The sequence below is a fragment of the Festucalex cinctus genome, chromosome 7 (assembly GCF_051991245.1).
Source record: "Festucalex cinctus isolate MCC-2025b chromosome 7, RoL_Fcin_1.0, whole genome shotgun sequence".
Classification (NCBI taxonomy): Eukaryota; Metazoa; Chordata; class Actinopteri; order Syngnathiformes; family Syngnathidae; genus Festucalex; species Festucalex cinctus.
Genome location: NC_135417.1, coordinates 19,241,051 through 19,262,641, shown reverse-complemented (window position 1 = coordinate 19,262,641; position 21,591 = coordinate 19,241,051). Strand labels below are relative to the sequence as shown.

Sequence of the window (21,591 nt, the reverse complement as noted above, 5' to 3'; positions counted from 1 at the left end):
GAGAGGCGTAGGAAAAGAAAAAGGAATAGGGAGCAAAGAGAGCTGTCTTGTAATTCCTATCGTTGGCCTACCTGTCATGTCAAGATTTTCTGAAAATACCTCTCAAGGAGTGATTGCAAGTGGACAAAATGCCATCCATGTTTTCACTCTTCCCTCATTCTATTTATATCACCACCACAAATCTGCTGCTGATGTGCTCCCTGTTTTTTCTACTTTGCTCAATAGATAAAGGTAAGGGCATGTAGTTCTGACCCAGACCTCTTGAATGTCCACAGAGCAGATCATATTTATAAAATCAAGTTCCCTTGCATTTAAATACTTGTGGTTTTCCAACTACTTCCAGTTCCGTCCAGTGGGAATTCAAAACTACTACTTTTCCTCAGTCGTATTACTACTTACAATATTTTCACACACAGATGAAGTTGGATCAGGAAATTGACAGATTTCTGATAGAACCTCTGCATGTTTGCACCTGTAGAGGGCCAAAGCGGTGACGAGACAGAAAAAGAGAGAGGAGAGTAACTCAGTAACACATTTTCAGTGCACTGTGGATTAACACACTGACTCATAAGCAGGTGTCCCTTTTTCTTTCTTCCCCTTTGTCTTGCGTAGTAGGTAGGTAGGTAGGTATGTATGTAGGTATGTATTCAAATTTGGCATTTACGGGTTGGTACAACACAAAATGAACACTAAATGATTAAAAAAATAAATTAAAAATGTTGGAAATACAGATCAATTCTTCTAGGCTCCATCTACGCCGGCAGTCTGTGCTGGCCATTCCGCAAAGGTGACTTAATTCTCATGCTGGAATTGATTAACGAAAATCCTACATACAACTGGTGTAGCTAGTATTTCCTCAATAAAGGAAAACAAGTCTAGAACTGCGAGTTGGATGCAACCCTCAGACTCCAATTAATAAAAACCTTAGGGAAGTCTATGAGGTGTTTAGCTTAAGTGTGACGTTGAACCAATAAGCACACAAATGGGTTTCAGCCAAGATAACTATTGTTTCAACAGGACAGCACTCAAGTAGACATGTATTAGTCACAGCTAATGCACTATAAAAAGAAAATACTGTTCATGTGGTTAATTTGATTTGAGGTTTTTACACCTCATCCACCAAAAACTTCAGTCTTTTTTTTTTTCTTTAGACAATTTCGGCATTTCATCTTATCCCTGATTTTCCACAATAATTGACGTTAACATATATTAGCCCACATGAGACAGCATAGCGAGAGTAATATTCACAAAAAAATTCATTGCATCTCCTGAGTAAACATTTGCTCAAGCTGATGTCAATTGAATTTTCCGAGCTGTGGGTTTATTTATTTTTTTACATATATTGACAACGGTCACAGAACCACCTAATCAGTGTTGATCTTTTTAATAGAAGTCATGGAAAACAGGGCAGGGTATGTTAGCAGCCAGAGCCTCAGAGCAAGCTAGGGGAGTCTTCAGTTGCACAGGCATACTTGAACTTTGATTCAGAGATCACACCTGGGTTCATTGTGGAAATTGAAATCATTTCTTCATGCTGTGTGTTTGCTTTAGGTCGCCTGTCTTTAATTATCCTTCACAGGGACTGTAATGTGTCAATCAGTCCAAGACAAGTAACTCCATGCAAAGTAATCGTTTGAGGTTTGGCAGAAACTGAAGCACTTGACAGTGATGGAAGTCAGATCAGCCAGCCGCCTGAAATGTAAAGATATTTATAAATAGTTTTGAATATTTACTGTACTTGCCCTTAACATATGTACGTTTTCTTGGCATTTGAACAGCTTCCAGAATGGAACTTTAACTAAAGAAATGGGGTAACCTGGCAGTCTTTCATCATCAAGTCCTTAAAGACTTCCAGCAGAGTGTGTGTGACGTAGTTAAACTTACATCTTGTTCATCCGATAAGATATACACACACAATCACAGTGAAACTAACAATACTGACTTTATTTACTTGCACTTCATAAGAACACCTGTATATACAATATACAGTCATATTGTCTTTCATAGACACAATTATTTGTCTTTTCTTGAATACAACCAGGTGATGTATACAAAGCTGCATTTTCCAACGAAACTCATGTCCATGCAGATTTGAAGTTATTTTGTGTTTTTAACATTAAATGTAATGTAAATTGAGTTAAATGTAATGTAAATTGAGTTTCTTTGCATAAAATGGCTACAGTTTATAAATGGTCAGGTCCATACTTCTGCCAAGCTCTTAAAGGAAAAGTTCTGTCAACTGTTTTTCAGTTGTTTTATATCAAATGTATATTATTTTTGTATATGCAACTGAAATTCGGAAAGCTAAATTCAGCAAGAGTGGAAAGATTTTTGAAAATAATGTAATTGTGATTTGATATACCCCTCAGTATTACAATGGTGATTTAATATGCAATTATTTTTTCTGTCCTCTTCATTGTGTTTTTAGCAAATAGAAGCAATACAGTCATCTGTATTACAATAAAAATATATATATCAGACTTATTATACGTAAATAATTTCATCATAGATTAGTCCTACACTAAAACAAAGACAAATGAACCATGTGAAAGACATTTTATGTATCTACCTAATATGAGTTTACAGGAGAGAGAACTAACAACACTTTGACTTGCATGTGTGGTATAAACAAGTCACTAAGTCAGAGTACAACAATATTACAAACAAATGTGTGGCTTTATCACTTTCAGCTTTTCATGTTTAATGAAACAATTATATGTAAACACGTGGACTGCACTTTTTAAGCACTGAATGTGCAGACACTACAGTCAACCGCCGCTATTTGTAGGTGATAGGGACCAGGCTGGCTCGCTAAAAGTAAAAATCCGCATGTAGACCCAAAAATCTAATTCCAAAAATTTTTGACAAACATTTAACATGCATTTTCTGCGGAAAAACGGGGAAATGGGGGGAAACCTCCTACCAGCCAACTGAACAACTATTTTGTTGTTGTTTTATCTACAGGCTTTGTGATTTGAAAATTGTTTCTATTACATTGTGATGAAATCAGCCGAGGCAAAAACAAGTGCAGCAATGTCACATGTTAAGAGGAACATGATAGAAATGCAACCGTTTCTGCCCGGTTCTATAAGCATTCCATATAGTCATATATGCTATTTTGTGTATAAAGTAAAACAGGTGAAAAAAGGAGTTCTGGGAGTTCTCTTTGGAGACTGTCTTAAGTTTCCGCTCCAGTGGCAAGTGCTAAGGTTGCGGGTGCACAACTCTGTCGGCTGCAATTATGAAAAGTTGATTCCAGGAAGCCCTATGTGGCATTTCATACACAATGTAAACGACGCTTACCTCATCTGATCAAGGTTCAGACCCCCGCATACAAATGTAAGGGGGTACACACTACACATGTGCAAATTGTCTTGGGAGCACCGTAGCTTTAGTAAACAATTTGATTTCCACAGACCAATGCACTCCACATATACCTTCATGCCTTGGTGTCTGGCATTTATCAGGTGGACTGCTGAGAGCTCCCTGCCACTACTGATCCATCAGTAGCAGGGTTCTGCAGGTGGTCAGTGAAACCGGAGAACTTGGTTTGGTTCACACAGGAGCACCCACCCACCACATGCATGCTAATGTTGGCTCACTGTAACAGAAATGAACAGTGCCCCGCCAGCCATCGAACTGTGAAAATGCTCACATAACCTGATTATTATTTGGTGTGAAAAACAGCCCGAGGACTGAAATGCAAATGGTTGCCTTGTAGCCGGCAGTTAAGTTATGCTGTGGTCATGCAGTGTTATGGATGTGACTTGTCATCTTGTGCTTTATTGGTGCTCTGTGGTGAAAATATTTTGGCTTTTTTGACTTGTTGAAAAATGAACATGTTTTTTAGGTGAATGAAAAAAAATAGCTCTCTGCCAATTTCCATAATACAATGGTAATATATCAAAAGTTTTGTGTTTATCTTAATCTGTATAGGAATACACTCAAAAGTATTGTTTGTGCAAATCATTGAAATGATGCAATTTATTTTGTCAGTCATGGTTGCATTTGTGGGTTTGTAGGTTTTTGAGTTGAAATGATGTCGTGTTCTGAACAAGAAATAGGAGATTCATTTGGTTTCAAAATAAATAAATAAAACTGGGGCGTTGGAGTCCAAGTGCTTAAGTTTGTTTGTCATCATACCACAAATGTGACAATTGTGATTAGCTCGGCCCAACATTTGGTATCCTGTACTCAGATCCATTGGGCTGAGGATAAAAAAATAAAATAAAAAAAATGCTGATAAAAAAATAAAAAATGAGCTGAGACTGGGCAGACCTCCATGTACGATACTATATCTGTCTCTTATACCTTCGCCATGTGGCTAAGGTACCAAGTAGCACAAAGTACAAATAATTCAATGAGAAAGTGTGACAAAAACTGTACAAAGACACAAAAGGAAATGTTAAAAATTTGACACACCACAGAAAAGTGTGTGCCAAATGTGGCTAAAAAAAAAAAAAAACAAAAAAAAAAAAAAAAAAAAAAAAAAAATCAAATCCAGACAGCCAAGAAGGTGAAAGAGTTTGCTGCTATGTATCAACAATTTAGTACAAAATTTTTCTGTCTTTCCACGTTTTCAACACTTATCCTTCATGCATTTAGAAACTAATCATGAAAACGATTTTGAAGGATCTTAAAAAAAATCACATTGCACAATTTTTTTGTTGTATTTTTTGTTTGGGTAATGGATCGGATTAATGGCATTTATATGCATTTCAGTGAGTAAAGATGATTCCAGATGACAGATTTGATACGAACATGGTCACTGAATGAATTAAACTATTAAATAAAATACCATGTCATCTTGTGACTTTTTGTTTTGTTTTGTGCAGATACCATGCAGCCTCGAGTACTGGGATGAGCTCCAGCAGGCCTTTGTTCCATATCGGGACTTCAGCCTGTCGGAGAGCCGCACCTGCCAGCTCCAGCTGCCCAGCATCAGCTTTACTGATCAGCAGAAGGAGCTGGTTGCCTCAGACGTGTGGAGGATTGTCCTCAATAATAACAGCGAGGGAGGAGATGAGCAGAGGTAAAAATATTCATCTCATTATTGTATGTCCTTGTGGACAGACAATCTCATCTTACTGTAGGAGTTACGGTGGATGACAATGGTGACAATTGGATATAAGAATGGAAAGGGAAGAAAACTTAGGGTAAACATTTCTTGAAAATAATATGTTGTATGTGACCTCACTAGTCTAAGGTGAAAATGTAACTTCCCCTTGATCCACCAGTACCCCAAATTGAGCCATCAAGGTAACATTTAATAAAAGGGAATAAAAGCTGGTTGTGATGAGCATGGTGTGGAATAACCTGACTGGCCCGCACAGACCTGACATCAAGCCCATCAAACCTGAGGATGGGTTCCATCCCAAACACATTTGTGATTAATTAGAATAGAAGTTGTGAGCCAGGCCCTCTCATCCAACTTCGATGACCTCTGACCTCACAAATGCTCATCTGGATGAATGGACAGAAATTCCCACAGACACCTTCCAAAAATGTTATACAAAATCTTCCCAGAAGAGCGCAAGGTGTTGTTGTTGCTGTGTGTCCAATTGTAAGTAGCAGTTGGAACTTGTGTTGCCGTGTGTTGACATGATTGAGCTATTTTTACTGTACTGTTTGCATTTACATCCACAATGGGTGTGAGTGAAAGTAGGGCGACTAAGCGCAACGAGTCAGTTTCGTGTCCCTTGTCCCACATATGGTGAGCAGGAGCTGGGAGTGGGTTTGGAAAGCGTTCAGATCGGCCTAATGAGATTTCCCAGCACACCAAGTGCCTGTCAGGCCCCATCCGGATTCCTTCCTGCTTACCTTGAGTGTATCTAATCGAGGGAAAGCTCACGGGAAGCATGAGGAGTAAAAGCCCCCTTTGGTTTGGCTCACAAGTTGCCAGAAGGGTTGGGTCAACTTGTAACACCTCAAAAAGAATGTGTTTGGTCTTCCAGTCTTACTACCGCTGCTTCTCTTCTCCGCTATGTCAGCGAACACCTTCTGACTTCTTATGGGCTTCACGCATTCTCTTTGCAATTTCTTCCCATCTTAATTCACTTATTTCCTTTCTCCCCTGTTTCCTCCTGAGATTTGGGGAACTTTAAGTGCAATAGAATTTGCCAAGCCCACATTCTGTGTGGCTTAGAGAGCCAGACGAGCAGAAAGGGAAGGACCAAGAAAACATGTAAGAGAAGAAACTGAGGGGGAGAAAATGCCAGGAAGAGTGTAAAACTAAATATACATCTGATTTTCATTATAATCATACTCCAAACATTACATGTCCTTTGTTTAAATTATTTGTCTTTTTTGATCATGGATGATTCCACTTTCCTAACTTACTTATTTCATCTGTACTTTAGTTTCCAGCAACAACAACAAAGAAAAAAACTTCAACTTACAAATGACATCACAAATCGTTAACATAAGATGCTTAACTTTTAAGGTGCACAAGGTTCATAAGACCACGAGGTTTCGGCACCAGTTAGTTACAAGGAAAGGATTGCTTGCATTGAAACAGCAAGAGCAGCAAGCGTAGACCTAATTTCAAAAATGATGAACCATGATAGGGGGAGAGCCACTTTCTTGCAAAAATTACAATTGTTTAGATAATGGATGTTATTATTCACTATATCTGTCAGATTAGAATAGATAACATTTGATATATTTGAATTATAAATGCATATATGTACAAAACGTATTCCGGTTATTGTAATTCTAGGGAGTGGTGTTCAATTTTGCTCTTTTAAATTGAATCCAAGAGAACAGAAAACTTTCTCCATCTTAACCTGGACAAAACTGTTTTTGAAGTTTTAGTCATCGGGGCCCAGAGGGAGAAACCTTTCACCACAATTGAAAAACTTCGGCGTTATTATTTACTCCAATTTCATTTTTGATTGATTGATTAGTTGGTTGATTGATTGATCGATTGACTTATGAATGAATTGATCAAGTCTCAAATCTGCTTCTCCTCATCGCCTTCAGTTCCGATAGTGAGTCTGGATCCCAACTTCCCTGCGATCAGTTGGTATCTCCCATGGCCCTGGCGGCGTGCACCCGTGTGGATTCCTGCTTTGCACCTTGGTTTGTCCCCTCCTTAGGTGTGTCCCTACAATTAGCACAAATGCAAGTTCACCTCTGCCACCATCTCGAACAACTGGGAACAGGTCAGGATGCAGAAAACGGATTCATATTAAACTCAGTTAACATTTGAAGTTTGAATCAGCAAATTTTGAACATTTCCTCTCTTCGCAGTTCCGTCTCAAAAATTTCGACCCTTCCTGCCAGACAGGAAGATACCTCAGAAACAAGAGTTCATGGTTATTGGTACTTGGGAGCCACAGATCTTCTTGCGTCAGTGGACCAGTGGGCCAAGGCATTGTCAGGAGTTCAACTTTTCCACCCAGCTAGACTGCAAACTGCTGGAGTATCGAAACTTAACACACCTGCAGGTTCTGCAGCCCTGTGCGATACAGGTAGTTCACAATACAACTACAGAATATAATGAGGACCAATGCAGTTGATGAGAAATTCGAGTTGTACTATGCAGGTGTATAGAACTGCATTTCATCCCTACTAGTTCAAATCTCTCATTTCAGTAAAAAATAAAAAAATAAAAAAATCCAGTGTTCTTCATTTAGGGTTTATTAACAATTTGTATCAAATGTATTGGAGTCCCTTGATTACGATATCTGATTTACATGTATGTGCTGTGTTTCAGGGCCAGGCTACAGCCACATGTTGTCCCCAAAGCAGTGTGTGGGAGGCAAACCTCTTTGTTGAGCCTATGTTTGCCACAGTCAGTCAGTACGCCATCCACACGTTGGACACTGCCCTGAAAAGCTGGCAACAGGTAAAACAGGCAACACTTTTTATATATTAAACCACATCTGCTACAGTAGTGGGTCAGAAGTTCTTCCAAACTACTTAACATTTAATAGAAAATATATTACATCGAAGGGTCTGATTTACAAAGATCAGCAAGCTGTGCGCTCTTTTGGCTACAAGTGTAAAAGTGGTGGAGACTATCAAATTTTAGGTTAGTGGGTGCACATAAATCATGTAAACATTTTTGACTTGACTTCTACTTTAAGGTACCTGTGACTGTTTTCACCATGGAACATTTGGGAGAGCCACAAACGCATGATGATGTTTTTGACACGAAGCGAGGAGGTAGGACTCAGACGCAGAGTGTAAGTTGGCCAACAAGGCTGCAGCTTTAATCCAATGAAACAAAAAACACCTCTCAAGGAGGGAAAAAAGGCAGAACAAAAAGAGCTCCAAACTGGAGATAAAACAAGGGCACTCAAAAACAGGGACAACTAAAGGCGCTCCGCTAGGGAGGAAAACAAGGGGCAAACTAAGGGCGCAAGACAAGGCAAGGCAAGACATCGAACAAGGACTGTGGAACAAGGACTGTGAGGACGCTTCCATGCACTGAGATGTGACACTTCGGCAACGGAGGGGAGAATGCAGGTGGCTTTTATGTCCGGGTTGATTGGGAACAGGTGGTGGTGATCATGGGCGTGGACCGGTAATCAGTGAGCTGCAGGAAGGGTAAGTGACCTGGGGTGAGAGGAGAGTTAATACTTTCAAAATAAAACGGGAACCTGACTTTGAAAACAAAAGCATGAACCGCCACTCTGGTGGCGGCGTGACAGTACCCCCCCCTCAACGGCCGGCTCTCGACGGCCCAGGAATGTCAGGGTGCTCTTCATAGAAATCGTCGATGAGGGAGGGGTCCACGATGAACCGGGCGGGCACCCACTGCCTCTCTTCTGGCCCGTAACCCTCCCAATCCACCAGGTATTGGTGTCCCCGGCCCCGCTTTCTGACGTCCAACAACTTTCTCACTTTATAGACCGGGCCCCCCTCCACCATCTCCGGAGGGGGCGGCGCGGGCTCGGGCGGGACCAGGGAACTGTCCTGGACTGGCTTGACCTGGCTCACGTGGAAGGTGGGGTGGGTGCGGAGGGATCGAGGCAGGCGAAGGCGCACGGCGGCAGGGCCTATAGTCTTTGCAACTGGGAATGGCCCCACGAATCTCGGGGCCAACTTTGGACAGGGAACTTTGAGATGAAGATTTCTTGTTGAAAGCCATACCTTCTGCCCTGGCTGGTACTGTGGCGCGACCCTCCTCCTCCGGTCAGCAGCTCTTTTCACCCTGTCGCCTTGACGTTGAAGTGCCAGTCGAGCTGCTGACCAGATTCGGCGACATCGGCGGATCATGGCGAGGACCGAGGGGACTGAGGCTTCCTCCTCCAGGTCCGCGAAGTACGGTGGATCGTATCCGTGAACACATTTGAACGGCGTGATTCCTGTGGCAGAGGTGGGTAAGGAGTTATGCGCCAGTTCAACCCAGACCAAGTTCTTGCTCCAGGAGGACGGATTTTGGGAGACCAAGCATCGTAGTCCGGTCTCCAGCTGTTGGTTGAGCCTCTCGGCCTGTCCATTGGCCTCTGGGTGGTAGCCTGAGGTCAAGTTCGCCTTAGCCCCTATGGCTCTGCAGAACTCCCTCCAAAAACGAGAAACAAACTGGGGACCGCGGTCCGACACTATGTGCCGCGGGAATCCATGGATCCTGAACACCTGGTCGATGATGACTTCGGCGGTTCTTTTGGCTGAGGGAAGCTTAGGTAATGGGATAAAGCGGGCCATCTTAGAAAAGCGGTCGACGACAGTGAGTATTGTGGTTTTACCATGCGAAGTGGGAAGTCCAGTCACAAAGTCCATAGAAATCTCCGCCCAGGGTCTTGAGGGGATCGGCAGTGGTTGGAGGAGACCCATCCGGGGTTGGTTTGATGTTTTATTTCGGGCACAGACTGGGCAGGCCTTGACATATTCATGTACCGAGGTCTCCATTGAAGGCCACCAAAATCTCCGGGCGACGACGTACAGGGTCCTGCGAGTACCTGGGTGGCAAGAAAGACGAGAGGTGTGTGCCCAATTGATCACCTGTGCTCGTAGACCCTCCGGGACGTAGAGCCGTCGTGGTGGACACTCCTTAGGAACGATCGTGTCTTGGAGGGCCTCCTTAACATCCTCTTCAACCTGCCAGGACATGGCTCCGATAATGCAGTCTCTAGGCAGGATGGGTTCAGGTTCGGTTGCTGTGGTTTCCGGGTCATGAATTCGGGACAGAGCATCTGCTTTGACGTTCTTGCTTCCGGGTCTGTAAGTTAGAGAAAACGAAAATCTGTTAAAAAACAATGACCACCTGGCCTGTCGTGGGTTCAGTCTTTTGGCGTGACGTAGGTATTCCAGGTTGCGGTGGTCTGTCCAGATGATGAAGGGGTGTTCTGCGCCCTCCAGCCAGTGCCTCCACTCTTCTAGGGCTACCTTGACCGCCAGGAGTTCCCGGTCTCCCACGCTGTAATTGCGCTCAGCCTTGGAGAGCTTTCGGGACAAAAATGCACAGGGGTGCACCTTCCCATCTTCCTGGCTCCTTTGGGATAGGACGGCCCCGATACCCAGATTGGAGGCATCCACCTCGACCACGAACTGGCGGGTAGGATCAGGAACTCTGAGTATCGGGGCCTCTGTGAATCGTTTCTTGAGTTCATTGAATGCAGTGTTGGCTTCCGGGGTCCAGTTGAAGCGTTGCTGTGGGGAGGTCAAGGCATGGAGTGGAGCTGCGATGGTGCTGAAGTTGCGGATGAAACGTCTGTAAAAGTTGGCGAATCCCAGGAATTGTTGCACCTTCTTCCTGGATTCAGGTGTGGGCCAGTCCCTGACTGCGCTGACCTTCTCCGACTGCATCTCGACCTTGCCCGGGGAGACAATGAATCCCAGAAATGAGATGGTGTCGGTGTGGAAAACGCTCTTCTCAGCCTTTACATAGAGTTGGTGGTCAAGCAGGCGTTTCAAAACTTGAGTGACATGATGCTGGTGGGTTTTTAAGTCCGGTGAGTAGATCAATATGTCGTCCAAATAAACATATACAAACTGGTCGATGAAGTCCTTGAGCACGTCGTTAATCATGGCCTGAAAAACTGCTGGCGCATTCGTGAGTCCAAAGGGCATGACTAAGTATTCATAGTGACCTCTGGGAGTATTGAAGCCGGTCTTCCACTCATCCCCTGCACGAATACGGACGAGATGATAGGCGTTTCGAAGATCTAGTTTGGTGAACACCTTGGCTTGCTGGAGCTGGTCAAATACTGAGGACATCAGAGGCAGAGGATAACGGTTCTTGACTGTGATTTCATTTAAGGGGCTGTAGTCAATACAAGGGCGTAACGAACCATCCTTCTTGCCCACGAAGAAAAAACCAGCTCCAGCTGGCGATGACGATGGCCGGATAAGTCCTGCTTTCAACGACGTGTCGATGTACTCGTTCAAGGCTTTACGTTCGGGGCCCGAAACCGAGTACAATCTCCCTTTGGGAATGGAAGACCCAGGAATCAGCTCAATTGCACAGTCATAGGATCGATGTGGGGGAAGTGACATGGCCTTGGTTTTGCTGAACACCTCCCTGAGAGGATGATAGCAAGTGGGAACGGTGTTCAGGTCCGGGTATTCCTGGTCATTCACAAGAGTCACCTGGCGGATGGCAGCGGGAGGTGCCTCTGCCGCTGGCCGCTCCAACCCATGGTGTTCACAGTCTTTTCCCCAGTCCAGGACTTGCCCCGATCGCCAGTCGATGCGGGGGTTGTGCAACTGCAACCAGGGGTGTCCCAGGACCAGTGTGTGTGATGGGGAGCGGAAGACGTGAAAACGAAGGAGTTCTCTGTGCTGTCCAATGTGGATCTCGAGTGGCTCTGTGACGTGCGTGATGAGGAATAGGTCCTTGCCATTGAGCGCCCTGGCCCTCATATGGGTCGAAAGTGGTTCCGTGCCGGCCTGCAATCTTTTCACCAGACCCCAATCCATGAGGCTCTCGTCCGCTCCGGAGTCAATGAGAGCTAGTAGGTCTGTGGAAGTGGTATTGCAGGAAATCGTGATTTGCGTGAGTTTTCGGTCCTTGACCGGTTTATGAGTCTCGGACCTCACCGGAGGGCCTCGCTTGGTGGGACAAGCTACCACCAAATGTCCTCTTTCTCCACAATAGTAGCACCGCCCCTCTTGGCGACGTCGCTGGCGTTCATGGTGAGTCAGTCGGGCGCGGTCGAGCTGCATCGGCTCCTCGCCAATCTCGCTGGGCCTCCCCGCGGTGGACGACTGGAGAGGTGCCTCTTGTGGTGACTCCTTTGCTGCGGGGTGCCGAAAGAATTCGGAGCCGGACCCCCGATGGTGTCCGCTGGCCTGCATGAGATCTCGCCGTCGGTGATCGGTGCGGATGGCCAGCGAGATCAATGAGTCCAAGTCGCGAGGTAAGTCCACGGGCAGTAGGAGTTCTCGCATAGCGGCGGAGAGCCCCTTCAAAAAATGATCAAAGAGGGCTGTCTCATTCCAGCCACTCTTGGCCGCTAGAGTTCGGAATCGGATCGCATAGTCATTAACCGATTCTCGGCCTTGTCTGAGATTACTTAGCTCTCGAGTCTTTTCCCGATCCATGTTAGTGGGATCGAAAACAAGACGAAGTGCCCTGCTAAACCCGGCTGCAGTTGAGCAAGTCGGGGAGTGCCGTGCCCATTCTGCGGTGGCCCAGTCTCTGGCTCGTCCCGTCAGGTGGGAAATCATGAAGGCCACACGGGAACGGTCGGTGGGAAAAGCCTGTGGCGAGAGTTCAAAGTGTAAGTCGCATTCGGTCAGGAATGCCTGACATTGTCCTTGGTCTCCCGAGTATCGCTCCGGGGGAGCCAGTCTCAACCCAGCCCCGGTCAAGGCTGGAGTTGGGATCGGTGGTTCTGCGGTCTCTGGTTTCGTGACGGTCGGCTTGGAGAGTTGTAGGTAGCTCACCAGCTCCTGCACTTGTCCAGCAAGTTCCCCCATCCGGGTGTCCATGGCTTGCTGGACCTTCTCCTGGTGCGACATGCGAGTCTCTTGGGTCTGCAGCCAGATCTCCAACTTCTCCGCTGGGTCCATGCTGGCCGAAGTGTACTGACACGAAGCGAGGAGGTAGGACTCAGACGCAGAGTGTAAGTTGGCCAACAAGGCTGCAGCTTTAATCCAATGAAACAAAAAACACCTCTCAAGGAGGGAAAAAAGGCAGAACAAAAAGAGCTCCAAACTGGAGATAAAACAAGGGCACTCAAAAACAGGGACAACTAAAGGCGCTCCGCTAGGGAGGAAAACAAGGGGCAAACTAAGGGCGCAAGACAAGGCAAGGCAAGACATCGAACAAGGACTGTGGAACAAGGACTGTGAGGACGCTTCCATGCACTGAGATGTGACACTTCGGCAACGGAGGGGAGAATGCAGGTGGCTTTTATGTCCGGGTTGATTGGGAACAGGTGGTGGTGATCATGGGCGTGGACCGGTAATCAGTGAGCTGCAGGAAGGGTAAGTGACCTGGGGTGAGAGGAGAGTTAATACTTTCAAAATAAAACGGGAACCTGACTTTGAAAACAAAAGCATGAACCGCCACTCTGGTGGCGGCGTGACAGTTTTTAAGTGAAGAATTTGGAATGGTTACTGGAAGACAAACAAACAGTTGAAAATTAATCTACTGCTCTGGTAATTTTGGAGAAGCCAGCAACCACATAAAAGCCATGTATTGTTTGATTTCATTTGCCCCAAGTGCATTTGAATTGGATATGTCTGCCCTTTGTTGCGATTAAAACTTGGGACAGAACTCCCAAAAAAATTTCTGGGCGAGGCCAGCACAGATTGTCGCAGTGCGTTCAAATCAAATGACCTAGATGCAAGGAAATGTAAAGTTGAAACGAGTTTTGTCATAGGTGATGTGGCATGATTCCTTTTTGTGACTAGCTCCAAGTCAGCCAACAGATGATTCAGAAACTCCAAAAATTGCTTAACTCCGTAGGTGATATGTCGCAACAACTTGTTTGTGGCATTTCAAAGATGTTACTTAAGTGAAAAAGCCCAATGCTGTCACCTTTTTGTAATATTATTTTTCTCAGGAATTAGGTTTCATTAGTGCCAAACTATTATTACAGTGCACTGTTCTAAATTTGTAGTTGATTGGGTTTTTCGACTTACCATGATCCTTTTCCTGAAAATTGTTCAAGAAGATCAGGGAAATTCATAATTTTCATGATATGAGCAAATGAAAATAGTGATTTTGTTTTGGGGTTTTTTGTTTTTTGTTTTTTTAATTAAATGTTGTCTTTCTACCCAGAAAATACCCAATCAATGATTACAAACTAAAAAGCAGGGCCCCAGACTAACTTTTTGGGCACAGTGGCCCCTAAACTGAAATGTTAGGAGTGCAAGAAGAAAACTTAGCACCACACATAAATATTTATATTTCCACAAATCTCCACTGTATAACCGATAAATGGGTGGAAGTGTGGAGCAGATGTTGGTCAGGATCAAAATACTTTCCAAAAACAAGAATTAAAAAATATATATCAAATGCCATATATCAGTCACTCATTTGTGAGTAATTGAAAAATTTACTTATACTGTCTTAAATTTTATAGGGGCAAAAATTGGCACCTTTTAGCGTCAGGCTGGAGCCCTGGAAGGTTAGGTATAATTTTGTGCTCAACTGTATGTCAAATGAGAATAAGATATATCCCAGTTATGTTTTACTTATTACTGTCTTTAAGTAGCAGGCCAAATGGAGTTGTTGTTTTTGTTTTGCTTTTAGTGAGCCTTTAGTGTTCCTTCACATCTGCTCTGTCTCAACCGCAATGTCAATCGGTGGATGTGAGTTTGGGAGCTGGAGACTGTAATTTGTGTAAACAAAACAAAATAGTAATTTGTTGCACTTTCATAGTATTACATTACTTGACATTCAAACAGTAGACTTGATTGAAACAATTAAAGCAACTTGAGCTTCTTCTCCTCATTTTTGCTTATGGTACAGGCCTATTAACTCAGTCAGGGAAATCCCAAGAAAATACTGTATACAATATGCCCTGATATAGAATATGCACAAAATCAGTTGCCTTTCTCCTGTCCCAAGTGGAATATCAGATAAACGAAATCAGAACAAAATGGACCTGGTCACAAGAATAGTTTGATTTTATATGTCTCGCTATATGCACGCACAGAATGGGACTGTCCTTTTTGTTGTAAACCAAACACGACTGCAGTGTGCCTGTTGTAGGACTTTAGCACGTTGGCCCTCGTCGCCCTTCCTTTCTCAACACTCACCAGTGCCTCTGGTAGACAGCCGTGTACAGCGTTTGAAGTAATGCCCAAGAAAATATTGTAACATTTGAGTGATGACACCTGCCAAGACTTCATCTGGCCCAGGTCCTCCACCCACTTCTCTACCACACATACATGCTCACACACTTGGGACGCTCTGGCTTCGCATGGCTCTGCTCAGCTGTGCTGACTCATTATACTGGCCTCTGGAGACATGAAGGATCCTGATGGTTTTACTTGTGAGAAATATTAGCTGTTTGAGGGTTTTATATAGAAAAACAGCTGTGCTCGTTACCTGTGGAAAATAAAATCTATCAAATACTCACAAGTCGGTCTTAAATTAATCGTTCAACTGTGATTTTAATGTTGTTTTTACTCCATCAAAGTTCTAATTAGGTATGTTGGATGATGGACCATGTTTGAGCATTGGTTTCATTATTTTATTGGTGCAGACTAATGCACATTTCCAATTTCTATCCGTTAATTTTGCAATAAATAATACTCGTATGAATGAGCACTCAAATGAAACTCGTACTGCAGCACTGAAGTAGTGTTTTGGACACGTTGATGTCTTTTGCCTAACTTGCCAAGCATGACCACTTGCTCATGTCATATCCCACCGGGATGTTCTGAAATTCACTTGGGGTCGGTTCGTGGAGTTGTTGAGTTTATGTATTGTTTTGATTGGACTAAACAGCAGCAACCTTGGAACTTGTACATAACGACTTCAACCACTTTGCTTCACACAAGGGGGAAACACACCATAATTATGAGGTACCGCATGTGGGTATGGTCGTTTTGGAGACGGGGATAGTGAGAGGTCAATCACAAAATGGTGGAAGACCTGAGCTTTAAACATGTGTTTCATTGTGACTAAAGCCTAGACATTCACGTGCACACTTTCACACGCACGGTTCATATGCCATAAAACGTGATCCAAATTGAACACCTACTTAGTCGGACATGTTAACAGCTTTTGTCCCGCCACAACAGAAGGATGTATCCTCACTTGTTGTAAACATTTTGTGTTTCTCATGGTTCCTGGTTTCAAAGATGTCAGGCAGGTCTGTTGTGATGTGGCCTTCAGGGTCACCATTGAACCAAAGAGAAGATTCCTCAGCTACCACATAAGTTAATGCGATTAGTCCATGTATGGTCGACTCGTACCACACCCCAGAACCCGAACAGCTGTAACGCTTCCAGATGCACAGTAATAAACATACATAAAACATCTGCTTTCTTACATGCTTGTAATTTATTTGTATACAGCCCATACACTGTGTTGTTGTCATGGCAACATGGGTTGCTGTGCTATCCATAATAACATCAAAAGCTTTACTGCTGGCAGAAGTATACAAGGCAAATGGGTTCCCAATGTTAATAATCCTCACCTGTGTACTTCCATCTGCACTCCATCAAAAAGGAGTCATATTTACTTGCTTTAAAAAAAAAAAAAAAAAAGTTAGTAAAGTTTTTTCACTCAGAAATTCTAAGTAATATTACAAAGAGAGTTTTGAGTAAATTTTACCAGTTTATTTAAATTTAAAAATGGCTACTCAAGGGTTGAGGAACGAACCCACAACCTTCAGGTTGGGAGACAGTCACTCTACCACCTGAGCCATGCCGCACCTGCTGTGTGTTAGTATATTTATGGTGTCAGGTAGGGATGTAACGATATCCAAACATCACGATACGATATCACGATATGAAGGTCACGATACGATAATTAGCACGATATTGTGGGGGTGTGGGCGATATTTAAAAAAAGATCACAATATTCTAAAAAAAAGAGCTCATACTAAAAAAAAGCCCAATATTGTGCTTTTGTACATAACAGCAATGCACATAAACCACCTACAATCTCTGTTAACAACAGTGAGGCTCTTACTTGCTAATGCAAGCACACATTGATCGCTTCACAATCAAATTAGGTTCCCCTTCATCTGACGATTAGCATCGATTTTAAACATAGAAGGCCAAAACATCCCTAATGAAAATTAAATTGCACTAATAAAATAGCCACTAGATGGTGCTAGAACCGCACAAATGGAAATCATCCTGACTTTTTTTTTAACAGATGTGATCCTTTTAAATATTGTGAGCATGACGACGACGATATTGTGGCAGTTTTCATATCACGATATCACGATATTGCCCTTATCGTGACATCCCTAGTGTCAGGCAGAATCCTCGTTACTTCCAAGAGACCCATTTTTGGTCTGATTTTGGACACACCGGCAATGCTGTATAGTGGGAGGCGACAAGAGTGGCATGGCTCAGGTGGTAGAGTGGCTGTCTCCCAGCCTGAAGTTCATGAGTTAGTTCCTCAAAGCTTGCGTAATTGTTTTTTTTTTAATAAACTGGTTAAATGAACTCAAAATTATTTACTTGTTTGTTTGTTTTTTATTTACAGTGGACTTTGTGCTTTCAGTTGGCTGTAATGATCATTTAAACACTCATGTACAGTATTAAGCCAGCCAGTCTCATGGCAAGTAAGGATTGTGGTTTTGAGTTTGGAGGATATTTGTTAGGGGTGTTAAAAAAAAATCGATTCGGCGATATATCGCGATACTACATCGCGCGATTCTCGAATCGATTCAATAAAAAAAAAAATCGATTTTTTTTTTTTAGAGCTCAGAATTGTTCATTCGGTAGTCTTACCGATTCAACGTCTTATCATTATTGCCTCTTTTTTTTGTGTGTGTGTGAATCGATTTTTAAACTTCCATTTTTAATGGAAAAATATTCAACAAAACGTCTGACTTCGGGTTAGGATTCACACCTTGAGCATGGAAGAATGTTATATGAACGGAACATTAAGCCTTAATATTTTATTTTAATGCTGTTCAAACATGAAACAGATTACAACCTCTATAAGACTGAAATTTCAGATTAATAAATAATACATTTTCATATAAATCTTACACTCTACAAGCGTACTGATTAGTATTTTCTAAATTTGAATGAAAAAAAATCGCAACAATCGACTTATAAATTCGTATCGGGATTAATCGGTATCGAATCGAATCGTGACCTGTCAATCGTGATACGAATCGAATCGTCAGGTACTAGGCAATTCACACCCCTAATATTTGTGTGTTTCTGATATTTTTCAGAAACTATGCTGCTAATATGTCAACTTCATATATATATATATATGTATATATATGTATATATATATATATATATATATATATATATATATTGAGATATATATATATATATATATATATATATATATATATATTGATATATATATTTTATTTTATTTTATTTTTTTTATCTGTATCCTTGAACTCAGTTGCCCCATATGGCCCCGACCTCAGCCCCCTTAAATTTTAACCTCAAGCCTCCAATTTCAATTCTCCATCCTCCTCTCTTTGCCCCTCAACCTCAGGGAAGTGGCTTTGGGAGAAAGCCACACAAAAGCTTGGCACTATGAATTTTCTCACAAAATCTCTTCATATGCAAAAGTTGTTCTCTTTTGTCTACATGCATACCCGGACACACACACAAACTGTGTGCCCATAGTGTGTCTTCCTTAGCCAATTGAAACAACATGTCAAAAGAGTTTTGCCGGTAGTCAGATGTATGGGTGCTAGCCATCTATAGAAGAATATTGAGATCAGAGGTGCTTCTCGGCTTCCTCAGTGCGGCTCACAGATGTTGTACATTTTTATTAGGATAAACCCCTTGAGATGTATAGTCTCGTGTTTGAGGAGGTCCCATCATATATTGCAACCATCAAAATAAAAGCCAAAAAGAACAAACCCAGGCAGAAAAAAAAAAGTCAGGAAGCACAACGGGACATAAAATAAAATACAGTCAACAGTACAACAAAACCAAAAAGTGCATTATTCGTTGTACCAGTAGCTCGTTAGAAAAAGTGCCATCAATAAGAATAAGAATCCTGATAAGTCTAGTGCAAGGAATGCCAAAAGACATAAGATTAAATTTTGATGTTTTATAACCCAGCCCAAAAACAAACAAACAAAAAAATCACAATAATCTGTGATTGGGGGTATTAGTTGTGTAGCAAGTTTCTTAATGAGGTAAGGCATTAATTCCATAGTTGACTTTTACAGTTAGCAATTTGTGTTTTATGACTTAAATGACATTTCTGAATCTGAAGTAACTGATGAACTTAATTTAGATGAGTGCCATTATTACAAAGTATAACAAATTTGCCGGTGACAATGAGCATATAATACAATGTTTTTTTGGTAGATGTTTATTATGTAGCAGCCAATTTTTGTCCTAAGTCAGACTGATGATAAGACTTACTTTGTAGCATATACTGATCTGATGTGTATAACTAAATGTCACTGGTAATCGAGATATATGGAGCAGGGAAGTAGTCCTAAGGTTGAGCCTTGGGACACCCCTTTATTTTAAATCAACAAATCAGAATTTTTTTTTTTTTTTTTTTTTTTTTTTTTTTTTTTTTTTTTTTTTTTTGGTGAAGATGAGCACTGAACCAAGGACTGCAGTTTAAGAAAGGTTAGGTTTTGTCTTGAGGTAACTCATGACAAATGAAAACTAACATTTTGGTTTGATTGACAATGGTGGCACCTTTATTATCTGCAGCGGAGAATATATCTTGAATATAAGTGAATAGTACAGCAATGGATGTAAAATGTTTTGTGCATGTTTCCATAGCGCAAGTAACTAAGAGCTTGATCATCAAGTCAATCATTTGTAGATTGATTTTGAGTCAATGTGCGTTCTTAGAACAATAAAATGGTAGTGTTTATTTGTGACATTCAACAAATGCAAAAATGGCAGGAGTGTCGCTCAATATAGAAAGCTACAAAATACTCCTAGAAAATAAGTAAAAATAGTTAAACAGGGAACACAATGTGCTGTTTAATTGTGTATTGTTGGAATAACAATTAAGAAGATGCATCTGCTCATTTTCATCCATCTCAGGGGGCTAACACGTTGACATTCTACTGCCCTCTGCTGGCAACTGAAATTGAAGTCAAAGTGCCGTAGGGCTCATAATGTGAATGTCGTTTGTAATGCAGACGGGCAATGCTGAGAGTGCTGTGCAATGGAGTGGAGATTTACTGACGTTTTATGCTCATCTGGTTGGCAACACCAAATGTTGATGAGTGTCGATGTAACAATTGTTTCCTTATGTCCGTTTTACAGGCCTCTCTCTCTAGTTTCATATTTTATGTGTTCTTATTTTGAGTGGGTATCATTATTTACAATTTGTATTCCAGACATTTTATGGGCATGCGTGTACGCGCCACCCGCATAGCTTGAATGCTCAAGTAATAGTATCTGGCTTGATGAGTGAAATCGATACTTTGAGTCCTGATGCAGAAGCTCACAGGAGTTGTCATTTCATCTTGCGCTACTTAACAAGAAGGATTTATTTTCTTTTCAAATGTATCATTCCTCATGTTTAGACACTTAAAATCACTGGATAGAAAAGAAGTGATCACAATCACGGGAGGAAGTGTTGTGACGTGCCGATCGTGTTGACTTGTGAGCAGAAATACGATACCATCAAAGAGCGGGATTAGCAAGATGGCACCAGGAAGTTTGTAAACGTGCAGTGTCAGATTTGATAGGGAGCACAGATACTGTTCCACTGTAAAACTGGAAGTGGAGTCGAAACCAGTGCAGCTGTCCCATTTCTATGTAACTTCTTTTGCCCTCTTTCTCTCTTAATCGCCTCCCTCTCTCCCTCTCGCTCTCTTTCTGTCTTTCTATCCATCATCACGTGCTGTTTCAATGGTTTAAACTTTCCCATCCGTTTTCAATAGGCTCAACAACCTCAGGACCTTAAACGTGCTTGGCAGTCAGACTGTAAGCTTTTACTGCCAGCCTCTTATAACCACCAACCCTTCCGCCATTTGAAAGTCTATCATTTTTCGGAGTAGCGGGGCAGCAGTAAATAAGCTCTCTGAACTACATGCTGGGAGGGGTGTGCATGAGAGATCCCAAATGCTTTGAATAGAGCTTAAATAATCATATAAATTGTACATAGTACTGCATTTTCCCTATAAGCTGTGTTTAATTCCATCAAAGGGACATATGAGTACAAGGCATCAATCTCTGCATGACACATCTTGGTTTTCTAATTGATCCGTGGATTTAAATTCACAATGACTCCCCAACTCAAGCACCCTCTTGGTTTAATCCTTTTTTTTTCTATATAGATCAAAATAGTCCTGAGTACATAATAGAACTGCTGTTTGCAATTACCTGACTTTTTTGTTCTATCCTAACAAGGGCTGAGAAATAATTCTATATGCTCATTATAGGATTGCTGAAACAACAAATGAAATGTCAGCCTGCACAGCTCATAATACTTTACTAGTGGTTGAATTATACATTATGATTATTTACTATTTGAGTTACCTGAACAATTGGTGCTTCGTGCTATTTTAGGAAATAGAATGTGAGAAAGTCAAGTAT

At 42.2% G+C, this 21,591-nt stretch overlaps 1 protein-coding gene across 2 annotated transcripts in view; it reads left to right on the top strand.

The window, feature by feature from the left end:
- The window catches only part of vps13b (vacuolar protein sorting 13 homolog B), a 337,411-nt gene that overhangs the window by 272,307 nt on the left and 43,513 nt on the right, over nucleotides 1-21,591 (top strand). For both annotated transcript variants that reach the window (XM_077526198.1, XM_077526199.1), the window contains exons 42-45: nucleotides 4,836-5,032; nucleotides 6,982-7,163; nucleotides 7,252-7,472; nucleotides 7,718-7,849. In XM_077526198.1, the coding sequence (XP_077382324.1) occupies nucleotides 4,836-5,032; nucleotides 6,982-7,163; nucleotides 7,252-7,472; nucleotides 7,718-7,849 (732 nt within the window). The remainder of the gene's footprint in view (nucleotides 1-4,835; nucleotides 5,033-6,981; nucleotides 7,164-7,251; nucleotides 7,473-7,717; nucleotides 7,850-21,591) is intronic.